The sequence below is a fragment of the Salmo salar genome, chromosome ssa15 (genome assembly GCF_905237065.1).
Source record: "Salmo salar chromosome ssa15, Ssal_v3.1, whole genome shotgun sequence".
Taxonomy (NCBI): domain Eukaryota; kingdom Metazoa; phylum Chordata; class Actinopteri; order Salmoniformes; family Salmonidae; genus Salmo; species Salmo salar.
The window spans coordinates 2315870-2328719 of NC_059456.1; the positions used below are offsets into that span (position 1 = coordinate 2315870).

Genomic DNA, 12850 nt, shown 5'->3' on the forward strand with positions numbered 1-12850 from the left:
CTTTGTTGTATGGATAAGTTATTCTCCTTCAATTTCTCTTCATCCTCTTCTCCTTCTTCCTTCTCCTGTTCCTCCTTCTCCTGTTCCTCCTCTTCCTCTTCTCTTCCTCCTCTTCTCCCCGTCTTCCTTTCCTCCTCGTTCTCCTCCTCTTCTTCTTCTTCCCCTTCTTCCTTTCCTTCTCTTCCTTCTCCTTCTTCGTTTCCTCCTCGTCCTCCTCCTCTTCCTTCTCCTTCTTTTTCCTTTCCTTTCCCTCTCCTCTTCCTTCTCCTCCTTCCTCCTTTCCTCCTCCTCGTCCTCTTCCTCCTCCTTCCTTTCCTCTTTCTTCCTCCTCGTCTTCCTCTTCCTTCTCTTTCCTCCTTCTCCTCCTTCCTCCTTTCCTTCTCCTCCTCGTCCTCTCCTCTTCTTCTTCTTCTCCTGCAGGATAGCGTCAGACTCGTTCCGGCAGGGAGTGCTGCGTGGTCAGCTGACCTCGTTGGCGTCGCGTCAGAAGAGGCTGCTGGGTATCCTCCAGAAGCAAAGCGACTTCAAGCTCCAGCTCCGCACCCGGAGGGGCCCGACCCTGACTCAGCACCCCAAGACACAGCACTCCCAGGCGGGGAGAGATCAGAACATCTCCCCCTTATCAACCACCACTTCCAGCCATGCTCCCTCAGAAAGGAGCCTCGCAGGCAGCCACGAGGGGAGCCACGCTTCCCACTTGTTCAGCTCTACTGGTAGTCACGACAACCGAGACAAACAAGAAGGTAGTAGCCAGACATCTCAGGTAGCGCCGCCTCGAACACAACCTCCAACACGATCCGCTACCATGGAAACACTCCCTTGGATCGCCACCACGCCTATCCCTCAGCACACCACCAGGTATTTCCTGGTACCAATGCCCATGGCTCTTCCCTCATCGTCTCTGGCTCCACCCACCAGCACCACTCGGATCAGTAAGGAAATTCCAACACAACACCGGGATGACAATAACAACAAAAACAACACTACCTTTCCATCACAACAAGGAAACAGAAACAGCAAACCACAACATGGAAACATGCCTGACATGGGAAGCAAGGTGTTACAACAAGGGCCGGCCAGTGATGGAGAAGAGAACAGGAAGTTGATCAGGCTCATCAAGAGAGGGATCATCACACCAGGAGAGGATGTACTACAGCTGATGTGGAGGGTGAGGCAGGGCTGGGGACAATTCCATTTAAATGTAATCAATTCAGGAAGGTAAGTTCGATTCACATTTTCCTCATTGTTTTCGATGAGGAACGTCATATACAGTATATATTTCGATAGAAAAGGTCAATTTAACGTTCATATAAAATCATATATTTCCTAATATTTCAATGTAAAGGTTTAAATGATATGGCCATATTCTGTTCTGTCTTCCAGGGCTGTGTCCACCAGGCGTCTCTGCTCCTAGAAGGCTGGATCAGAGACAGCGTCACGGGCAAAGACTTCCAGGCCCCAGAGCTCTGGGTTGCAGCTATCCTGGGAAACAACATCCCTGTTTCCTCAGCCTACGCCTGGGACAAGGTCAACACTACACTACAGTCTTCTATTAGGAAATACACTACAAACACATTGATCATTTAATGGGACAAATCTTAGAATATTTTGACTGCATACCTTGCTGAAAGTTATTTTCAGGTAGCCTAAAGTTAGTTCTCTTTCTTCCCACTTAAAAGTGTTTGTTGCTTTGGGGACCTTTGCACCCCTGTCTGGAAATTAATCTAGGAAAGACTGCGCTGTCCTGAGCCCAAGCTGGTAGAGAAGTTTGCCCCAGTGCTTGAAATGGATTGAAATAGGTGTTGGTACTTCATTTGGGGTGTTAAAACCCCACTGTCGAACATAGCAAAACACATCACATTCTGGAGAACTGGTACAGTGTTTTGTTACTAAAGTTATCATAAGAAAAAGAAGGAAGTCGACTCATTCCTATTGATCTGGCTGAGTTTCAGTTTGTTCTGTGCTTGTTTAATTGGTGTAAATATTTACTTTGGAAACGGAAACAGATCGAGTTTTAATCAAGTATTTGGATTTATCTTGATCTCTTTGAACATGGGTGATCATATCAAAACCTTCTCTCTTACATAAGAAGAAGAAGAAACACACACCCACAAAAACACTTGCCAGGACTATTGACGTTGGATTGTCATCTCCATAGCGATGTTTAATAAACAGTAGAACTAAAGGCTGTCGTGGTCAACATACTGAAACTTATCTGAATCTAGGGCTTGTCTGCTGTCCTAGACTGGTTGGTGCATTGTGGGCCGTAAAGCTGAATGTTGTCTTGGCTGACGAATGCTGCTATGTGGTACATTGAAAGAGGATTGCTTCATAAAATAGACATAACCATCTATAGATTTATAGTAATTTTATTATTGATTTCAGGGGATAGCTGAAGCACAGCTAGGGGACAGCTAGAGGATAGCTGAAGCACAGCTAGGGGACAGCTAGAGGACAGCTGAAGCACAGCTAGAAGATAGCTGAAGCACAGCTAGAGGACAGGTAGAGGACAGCTGAAGCACAGCTAGAGGACAGGTAGAGGACAGCTGAAGCACAGCTAGAGGACAGGTAAAGGACAGCTCGAGGACAACTAGAGGCAAGCTGAAGCACAGCTAGAGGACAGCTAGAGGCAAGCTGAAGCACAGCTAGAGGCAAGCTGAAGCACAGCTAGAGGACAGTTGAAGCACAGCTAGAGGACAGCTGAAGCACAGCTAGAGGACAGTTGAAGCACAGCTAGAGGACAGCTGAAGCACAGGTAGAGGACAGCTAGAGGATTGCTGAAGCACAGCTAGGGGACAGATAGAGAACAGCTGAAGCACCGCTAGAAGATAGCTGAAGCACAGCTGAAGCACAGCTAGAGGCAAGCTGAAGCACAGCTAGAGGCAAGCTGAAGCACAGCTAGAGGCAAGCTGAAGCACAGCTAGAGGGCAGCTGAAGCACAGCTAGAGGACAGCTGAAGCACAGCTAGAGGACAGTTGAAGCACAGCTAGAGGACAGCTGAAGCACAGGTAGAGGACAGCTAGAGGATTGCTGAAGCACAGCTAGGGGACAGATAGAGAACAGCTGAAGCACCGCTAGAAGATAGCTGAAGCACAGCTGAAGCACAGCTTGAGGACAGCTAGAGGACAGCTGAAGCACAGCTAGAGGACAGATAGAGAACAGCAGAAGCACAGCTTGGGGACAGATAGAGAACAGCAAAAGCACCGCTAGAAGATAGCTGAAGCACAGCTAGAGGACAGCTGAAGCACAGGTAGAGGACAGCTGAAGCACAGGTAGAGGACAGCTGAAGCACAGGTAGAGGACAGCTGAAGCACAGGTAGAGGGCAGCTAGAGGATTGCTGAAGCACAGCTAGGGGACAGATAGAGAACAGCTGAAGCACCGCTAGAAGATAACTGAAGCACAGCTAGAGGACAGCTGAAGCACAGCTAGAGGACAGCTAGAGGACAGCTGAAGAACAGCTAGAGGACAGCTAGAGGACAGCTGAAGCACAGATAGAGGACAGCTAGAGGATTGCTTAAGCACAGCTTGGGGACAGATAGAGAACAGCTAAAGCACCGCTTGAAGATAGCTGAAGCACAGCTAGAGGACAGCTAGAGGATTGCTGAAGCACAGCTAGAGGACAGCTGAAGCACAGGTAGAAGATAGCTGAAGCACAGCTAGAGGACAGCTAGAGGACAACTAGAGGAAAGCTAGAGGACAGCTAGAGGCAAGCTGAAGCACAGCTAGAGGACAGCTGAAGCACAGGTAGAGGACAGCTAGAGGACAGCTGAAGCACAGCTAGGGGACAGCTGAAGCACAGCTAGAGGACAGCTGAAGCACAGCTAGAGGACAGCTGAAGCACAGCTAGAGGACAGCTAGAGGATTGCTGAAGCACAGCTAGAAGACAGCTAAAGGACAGATAGAAGACAGCTGAAGCACATCTAGAGGATAGCTGAAGCACAGGTAGAGGACAGCTGAAGCACAGGTAGAGGACAGCTGAAGCACAGGTAGAGGATAGCTGAAGCACAGCTAGAGGATAGCTGAAGCACAGCTAGAGGACAGCTGAAGCACAGCTAGAGGACAGCTGAAGCACAGGTAGAGGACAGCTAGAGGATTGCTGAAGCACAGCTAGGGGACAGCTAGAAGACAGATAGAGGACAGCTGAAGCACATCTAGAGGACAGCTAGAAGACAGATAGAGGATAGCTGAAGCACATCTAGAGGACAGCTAGAGGACAGCTAGAAGACAGATAGAGGATAGCTGAAGCACAGCTAGAAGACAGATAGAGGATAGCTGAAGCACAGCTAGAGGACAGCTGAAGCACTGCTAAAAGATAGCTGTAGGACAGCTAGAGGACACCTAGAGGATTGCTGAAGCACAGCTAGAGGACAGCTGAAGCACAGGTAGAGGACAGCTAGAGGACAGCTAGAGGCAAGCTGAAGCACAGCTAGAGGCAAGCTGAAGCACAGCTAGAGGACAGCTGAAGCACAGCTAGAGGACAGCTGAAGCACAGCTAGAGGACAGCTGAAGCACAGCTAGAGGACAGCTGAAGCAAGCTGAAGCACAGCTTGAGGCCAGCTGAAGCACAGCTAGAGGCCAGCTGAAGCACAGCTAGAGGCCAGCTGAAGCACAGCTAGAGGACAGCTAGAGGACAGTTGAAGCACAGCTAGAGGACAGTTGAAGCACAGCTAGAGGACAGCTGAAGCACAGCTAGAGGACAGCTGAAGCACAGCTAGAGGACAGCTGAAGCACAGCTAGAGGACAGCTGAAGCACAGCTAGAGGACAGCTGAAGCACAGTTAGAGGACAGCTGAAGCACAGCTAGAGGACAGCTGAAGCACAGGTAGAGGACAGCTAGAGGATTGCTGAAGCACAGCTAGGGGACAGATAGAGAACAGCTGAAGCACCGCTAGAAGATAGCTGAAACACAGCTAGAGGACAGCTGAAGCACAGCTAGAGGCAAGCTGAAGCACAGCTAGAGGACAGCTGAAGCACAGCTAGAGGACAGCTGAAGCACAGCTAGAGGACAGCTGAAGCACAGCTAGAGGACAGCTGAAGCAAGCTGAAGCACAGCTTGAGGCCAGCTGAAGCACAGCTAGAGGCCAGCTGAAGCACAGCTAGAGGCCAGCTGAAGCACAGCTAGAGGACAGCTAGAGGACAGTTGAAGCACAGCTAGAGGACAGTTGAAGCACAGCTAGAGGACAGCTGAAGCACAGCTAGAGGACAGCTGAAGCACAGCTAGAGGACAGCTGAAGCACAGCTAGAGGACAGCTGAAGCACAGCTAGAGGACAGCTGAAGCACAGTTAGAGGACAGCTGAAGCACAGCTAGAGGACAGCTGAAGCACAGGTAGAGGACAGCTAGAGGATTGCTGAAGCACAGCTAGGGGACAGATAGAGAACAGCTGAAGCACCGCTAGAAGATAGCTGAAACACAGCTAGAGGACAGCTGAAGCACAGCTAGAAGACAGCTGAAGCACAGTTAAAGGACAGCTGAAGCACAGGTAGAGGACAGCTGAAGCACAGCTAGAGGACAGCTGAAGCACAGCTAGAGGACAGCTAGAGGACAGCTGAAGCACAGCTAGAAGATAGCTGAAGCACAGCTAGGGGACAGATAGAGAACAGCTGAAGCACCGCTAGAAGATAGCTGAAACACAGCTAGAGGACAGCTGAAGCACAGCTAGAGGACAGCTGAAGCACAGCTAGAGGACAGCTGAAGCACAGCTAGAGGACAGCTAGAGGACAGCTGAAGCACAGCTAGAAGATAGCTGAAGCACAGCTAGAGGACAGGTAGAGGACAGCTGAAGCACAGCTAGAGGCAAGCTGAAGCACAGCTAGAGGACAGCTGAAGCACAGTTAGAGGACAGCTGAAGCACAGTTAGAGGACAGCTGAAGCACAGTTAGAGGACAGCTAGAGGACAGCTGAAGCACAGCTAGAGGACAGCTAGAGGATTGCTGAAGCACAGCTAGAGGACAGCTGAAGCACAGTTAGACGACAGCTAGAGGATTGCTGAAGCACAGCTAGAGGATTGCTGAAGCACAGCTAGAGGACAGCTAGAGGACAGCTGAGGCACAGCTAGAAGATAGCTGAAGCACAGCTAGAAGACAGGTAGAGGACAGCTGAAGCACAGCTAGATGCAAGCTGAAGCACAGCTAGAGTCAAGCTGAAGCACAGCTAGAGGCAAGCTGAAGAACAGCTAGAGGCCAGCTGAAGCACAGCTAGAGGCCAGCTGAAGCACAGCTAGAGGCCAGCTGAAGCACAGCTAGAGGCCAGCTGAAGCACAGCTAGAGGACAGTTGAAGCACAGCTAGAGGACAGTTGAAGCACAGCAAGAGGACAGCTGAAGAACAGCTAGAGGACAGCTGAAGCACAGCTAGAGGACAGCTGAAGCACAGCTAGAGGACAGCTGAAGCACAGCTAGAGGACAGCTAGAGGACAGCTGAAGCACAGCTAGAAGATAGCTGAAGCACAGCTAGAGGACAGGTAGAGGACAGCTGAAGCACAGCTAGAGGCAAGCTGAAGCACAGCTAGAGGACAGCTGAAGCACAGTTAGAGGACAGCTGAAGCACAGTTAGAGGACAGCTGAAGCACAGTTAGAGGACAGCTAGAGGACAGCTGAAGCACAGCTAGAGGACAGCTAGAGGATTGCTGAAGCACAGCTAGAGGACAGCTGAAGCACAGTTAGACGACAGCTAGAGGATTGCTGAAGCACAGCTAGAGGATTGCTGAAGCACAGCTAGAGGACAGCTAGAGGACAGCTGAAGCACAGCTAGAAGATAGCTGAAGCACAGCTAGAGGACAGGTAGAGGACAGCTGAAGCACAGCTAGATGCAAGCTGAAGCACAGCTAGAGGCAAGCTGAAGCACAGCTAGAGGCAAGCTGAAGAACAGCTAGAGGCCAGCTGAAGCACAGCTAGAGGCCAGCTGAAGCACAGCTAGAGGCCAGCTGAAGCACAGCTAGAGGCCAGCTGAAGCACAGCTAGAGGCCAGCTGAAGCACAGCTAGAGGACAGTTGAAGCACAGCTAGAGGACAGTTGAGAACAGCTAGAGGACAGCTGAAGCACAGTTAGAGGACAGCTAGAGGACAGCTGAAGCACAGCTAGAGGACAGCTAGAGGATTGCTGAAGCACAGCTAGGGGACAGATAGAGAACAGCTGAAGCACCGCTAGAAGATAGCTGAAACACAACTAGAGGACAGCTGAAGCACAGCTGGAGGACAGCTGAAGCACAGTTAAAGGACAGCTAGAGGACAGCTGAAGCACAGCTAGAGGACAGCTGAAGCACAGCTAGAGGACAGCTGAAGCACAGCTAGAGGACAGCTGGAGCACAGTCAGAGGACAGCTGGAGCACAGTCAGAGGACAGCTGGAGCACAGTCAGAGGACAGCTGAAGCACAGCTGGAGGACAGCTGAAGCACAGCTAGAGGACAGCTGAAGCACAGCTAGAGGACAGGTAGAGGACAGCTGAAGCACAGCTAGAAGATAGCTGAAGCACAGCTAGAGGACAGGTAGAGGCAAGCTGAAGCACAGCTAGAGGCAAGCTGAAGCACAGCTTGAGGCCAGCTGAAGCACAGCTAGAGGACAGCAGAAGCACAGCTAGAGGACAGCTAGAGGACAGTTGAAGCACAGCTAGAGGACAGTTGAAGCACAGCTAGAGGACAGTTGAAGCACAGCTAGAGGACAGTTGAAGCACAGCTAGAGGACAGCTGAAGCACAGCTAGAGGACAGCTGAAGCACAGCTAGAGGACAGCTAGAGGATTGCTGAAGCACAGCTAGAGGACAGCTAGAGGATTGCTGAAGCACAGCTAGGGGACAGATAGAGAACAGCTGAAGCACCGCTAGAAGATAGCTGAAACGCAGCTAGAGGACAGCTTAAGCACAGTTAAAGGACAGCTAGAGGACAGCTGAAGCACAGGTAGAGGACTGCTGAAGCACAGCTAGAGGACAGCTAGAGGACAGCTGAAGCACAGCTAGAAGATAGCTGAAGCACAGCTAGAGGACAGGTAGAGGACAGCTGAAGGACAGCTAGAGGACAGCTGAAGCACAGTTAGAGGACAGCTGAAGCACAGTTAGAGGACAGCTGAAGCACAGTTAGAGGACAGCTAGAGGACAGCTGAAGCACAGCTAGAGGACAGCTTGAGGATTGCTGAATCACAGCTAGAGGACAGCTGAAGCACAGTTAGAGGACAGCTAGAGGATTGCTGAAGCACAGCTGAAGCACAGCTAGAAGATAGCTGAAGCACAGCTAGAGGACAGGTAGAGGACAGCTGAAGCACAGCTAGAGGCAAGCTGAAGCACAGCTAGAGGCAAGCTGAAGCACAGCTAGAGGCAAGCTGAAGCACAGCTAGAGGCAAGCTGAAGCACAGCTAGAGGCCAGCTGAAGCACAGCTAGAGGCCAGCTGAAGCACAGCTAGAGGACAGCTGAAGCACAGCTAGAGGACAGTTGAAGGACAGCTAGAGGACAGTTGAAGCACAGCAAGAGGACAGCTGAAGAACGGCTAGAGGACAAGTGAAGCACAGTTAGAGGACAGCTGAAGCACAGTTAGAGGACAGCTAGAGGACAGCTGAAGCACAGCTAGAGGACAGCTGAAGCACAGCTAGAGGACAGCTGAAGCACAGCTAGAGGACAGCTGAAGCACAGGTAGAGGACAGCTAGAGGATTGCTGAAGCACAGCTAGGGGACAAATAGAGAACAGCTGAAGCACCGCTAGAAGATAGCTGAAACACAGCTAGAGGACAGCTGAAGCACAGCTAGAGGACAGCTGAAGCACAGTTAAAGGACAGCTGAAGCACAGCTAGAGGACAGCTAGAGGATTGCTGAAGCACAGCTAGAGGACAGCTAGAGGATTGCTGAAGCACAGCTCGGGGACAGATAGAGAACAGCTGAAGCACCGCTAGAAGATAGCTGAAACACAACTAGAGGACAGCTGAAGCACAGCTAGAGGACAGCTGAAGCACAGTTGGAGGACAGCTAGAGGACAGCTGAAGCACAGGTAGAGGACAGCTGAAGCACATGTAGAGGACAGCTGAAGCACAGCTAGAGGACAGCTGAAGCACAGGTAGAGGACAGCTGAAGCACAGCTAGAGGACAGCTGAAGCACAGCTAGAGGACAGCTAGAGGACAGCTGAAGCACAGCTAGAAGATAGCTGAAGCACAGCTAGGGGACAGATAGAGAACAGCTGAAGCACCGCTAGAAGATAGCTGAAACACAGCTAGAGGACAGCTGAAGCACAGCTAGAGGACAGGTAGAGGACAGCTGAAGCACAGCTAGAGGCATGCTGAAGCACATCTAGAGGCATGCTGAAGCACATCTAGAGGCATGCTGAAGAACAGCTAGAGGCAAGCTGAAGAACAGCTAGAGGCCAGCTGAAGCACAGCTAGAGGACAGCTGAAGCACAGCTAGTGGACAGCTAGAGGACAGTTGAGGCACAGCTAGAGGACAGCTAGAGGACAGTTGAAGCACAGCTAGAGGACAGTTGAAGCACAGCAAGAGGACAGCTGAAGAACAGCTAGAGGACAAGTGAAGCACAGTTAGAGGACAGCTGAAGCACAGCTAGAGGACAGCTAGAGGACAGCTGAAGCACAGCTAGAGGATTGCTGAAGCACAGCTAGAGGACAGCTAGAGGACAGCTGAAGCACAGGTAGAGGACAGCTAGAGGATTGCTGAAGCACAGCTAGGGGACAGATAGAGAACAGCTGAAGCACCGCTAGAAGATAGCTGAAACACAACTAGAGGACAGCTGAAGCACAGCTAGAGGACAGCTGAAGCACAGTTGGAGGACAGCTAGAGGACAGCTGAAGCACAGGTAGAGGACAGCTGAAGCACAGGTAGAGGACAGCTGAAGCACAGCTAGAGGACAGCTGAAGCACAGCTAGAGGACAGCTGGAGCACAGCTAGAGGACAGCTGGAGCACAGTCAGAGGACAGCTGAAGCACAGTCAGAGGACAGCTGAAGCACAGTCAGAGGACAGCTGAAGCACAGTCAGAGGACAGCTGAAGCACAGTCAGAGGACAGCTGAAGCACAGCTAGAGGACAGCTAGAGGACAGTTGAAGCACAGCTAGAGGACAGCTGAAGCACAGCTAGAGGACAGCTGAAGCACAGCTAGAGGACAGCTGAAGCACAGCTCGAGGACAGCTAGAGGATTGCTGAAGCACAGCTAGAGGACAGCTAGAGGACAGCTGAAGCACAGGTAGAGGACAGCTAGAGGATTGCTGAAGCACAGCTAGGGGACAGATAGAGAACAGCTGAAGCACTGCTAGAAGATAGCTGAAACACAGCTAGAGGACAGCTGAAGCACAGCTAGAGGCAAGCTGAAGCACAGCTAGAGGCAAGCTGAAGCACAGCTAGAGGCAAGCTGAAGCACAGCTAGAGGCAAGCTGAAGCACAGCTAGAGGCCAGCTGAAGCACAGCTAGAGGCCAGCTGAAGCACAGCTAGAGGACAGCTAGAGGACAGTTGAAGCACAGCTAGAGGACAGCTAGAGGACAGTTGAAGCACAGCTAGAGGACAGTTGAAGCACAGCAAGAGGACAGTTGAAGCACAGCAAGAGGACAGCTGAAGAACAGCTAGAGGACAAGTGAAGCACAGTTAGAGGACAGCTGAAGCACAGTTAGAGGACAGCTAGAGGACAGCTGAAGCACAGCTAGAGGACAGCTAGAGGATTGCTGAAGCACAGCTAGAGGACAGCTGAAGCACAGGTAGAGGACAGCTAGAGGATTGCTGAAGCACAGCTAGGGGACAGATAGAGAACAGCTGAAGCACAGCTAGAGGACAGCTGAAGCACAGCTAGAGGACAGCTAGAGGACAGTTGAAGCACAGCTAGAGGACAGCTGAAGCACAGCTAGAGGACAGCTGAAGCACAGTTAGAGGACAGCTAGAGGACAGCTGAAGCACAGCTAGAGGACAGCTAGAGGATTGCTGAAGCACAGCTAGAGGACAGCTAGAGGACAGCTGAAGCACAGGTAGAGGACAGCTAGAGGATTGCTGAAGCACAGCTAGGGGACAGATAGAGAACAGCTGAAGCACCGCTAGAAGATAGCTGAAACACAGCTAGAGGACAGCTGAAGCACAGCTAGAGGACAGCTAGAGGACAGCTGAAGCACAGCTAGAGGACAGCTGAAGCACAGCTAGAGGACAGCTAGAGGACAGCTGAAGCACAGCTAGAAGATAGCTGAAGCACAGCTAGAGGACAGGTAGAGGACAGCTGAAGCACAGCTAGAGGCAAGCTGAAGCACAGCTAGAGGACAGCTGAAGCACAGCTAGAGGACAGCTGAAGCACAGCTAGAGGACAGCTGAAGCACAGTTAGAGGACAGCTGAAGCACAGTTAGAGGACAGCTAGAGGACAGCTGAAGCACAGCTAGAGGACAGCTAGAGGATTGCTGAAGCACAGCTAGAGGACAGCTGAAGCACAGTTAGACGACAGCTAGAGGATTGCTGAAGCACAGCTAGAGGACAGCTAGAGGATTGCTGAAGCACAGCTAGAGGACAGCTGAAGCACAGCTAGAAGATAGCTGAAGAACAGCTAGCCTGTTAGGGCTAGGGGGCAGTATTTGCACGGCTGGATAAAAAAAATGTACCCGATAAATCTGGTTACTAATCCTACCCAGTAACTAGAATATGCATATACTTATTATATATGGATAGAAAACACTCTAAAGTTTCTAAAACTGTTTGAATGGTGTCTGTGAGTATAACAGAACTCATTTGGCAGGCAAAACCCTGAGACATTTTCTGACAGGAAGTGGATACCTGATGTGTTGTATTACCTTTAAACCTATCCCATTGAAAAACACAGGGGCTGAGGAATATTTTGGCACTTCCTATTGCTTCCACTAGATGTCACCAGCCTTTACAAAGTGTTTTGAGTCTTCTGGAGGGAGATCTGACCGAACAAGAGCCATGGAACGATGATGGCCCATTAGACACCTGGCGCGCGAGTTCATGTTGGGTACCCTCGTTCCAATACGTTATAAAAGAGTATGCATTCGTCCACCTTGAATATTATTCATGTTCTGGTTAAAAAGGCCCTAATGATTTATGCTATACAACGTTTGACATGTTTGAACGAACGTAAATATATTTTTTCCCCTCGTTCATGACGAGAAGTCCGGCTGGCTTAGATCATGTGCTAACAAGACAGAGATTTTTGGACATAAATGATGAGCTTTTTTGAACAAAACTACATTCGTTATGGACCTGTGATACCTGGAAGTGACATCTGATGAAGAGAATCAAAGGTAATGGATTATTTACATAGTATTTTCGATTTTAGATCTCCCCAACATGACGTCTAGTCTGTATCGCAACGCGTATTTTTCTGGGCGCAGTGCTCAGATTATTGCAAAGTGTGATTTCCCAGTAAGGTTATTTTTAAATCTGGCAAGTTGATTGCGTTCAAGAGATGTAAATCTATAATTCTTTAAATGACAATATAATATTTTACCAATGTTTTCTAATTTTAATTATTTAATTTCTGACGCTGACTTGACTGCCGGTTATTGGAGGGAAACGATTTCCTCAACATCAATGCCATAGTAAAACGCTGTTTTTGGATATAAATATGAACTTGATAGAACTAAAAATGCATGCATTGTCTAACATAATGTCCTAGGAGTGTCATCTGATGGAGATTGTAAAAGGTTAGTGCATCATTTTAGCTGGTTTTATGGTTTTGGTGACCCTGTCTTTGAATTGACAAAACATTACACACAACTCTTGTAAATGTACTGTCCTAACATACTCTAAATTTAGGCTTTCGCCGTAAAACCTTTTTGAAATCGTAAAACGTGGTTAGATTAAGGAGATGTTTATCTTTCAAAGGGTGTAAAATAGTTGTATGTTTGAAAAATGTGAATTTTGACATTTATTTGGATTC

The 12850-nt window shown here is 49.7% G+C and overlaps 1 protein-coding gene across 3 annotated transcripts in view; it reads left to right on the plus strand.

The window, feature by feature from the left end:
• LOC106570830 (uncharacterized) overlaps window positions 1–12850 on the plus strand; it is a 103732-nt gene that overhangs the window by 47748 nt on the left and 43134 nt on the right. Inside the window, exons 19-20 of one of the 3 annotated variants that reach the window (XR_006759097.1) lie at window positions 421–1218; window positions 1384–1527. Coding sequence is in view for 1 of the 3 variants with exons in the window: in XM_045695346.1 (XP_045551302.1) it covers window positions 421–1168; window positions 1384–1527 (892 nt within the window). In the remaining 2 variants the exon portion in view is untranslated. Of the gene's footprint in view, window positions 1–420; window positions 1219–1383; window positions 1528–12850 lie in introns of those variants that run through there. The other 2 variants (XM_045695346.1, XR_006759098.1) reach the window with 2 other exon arrangements.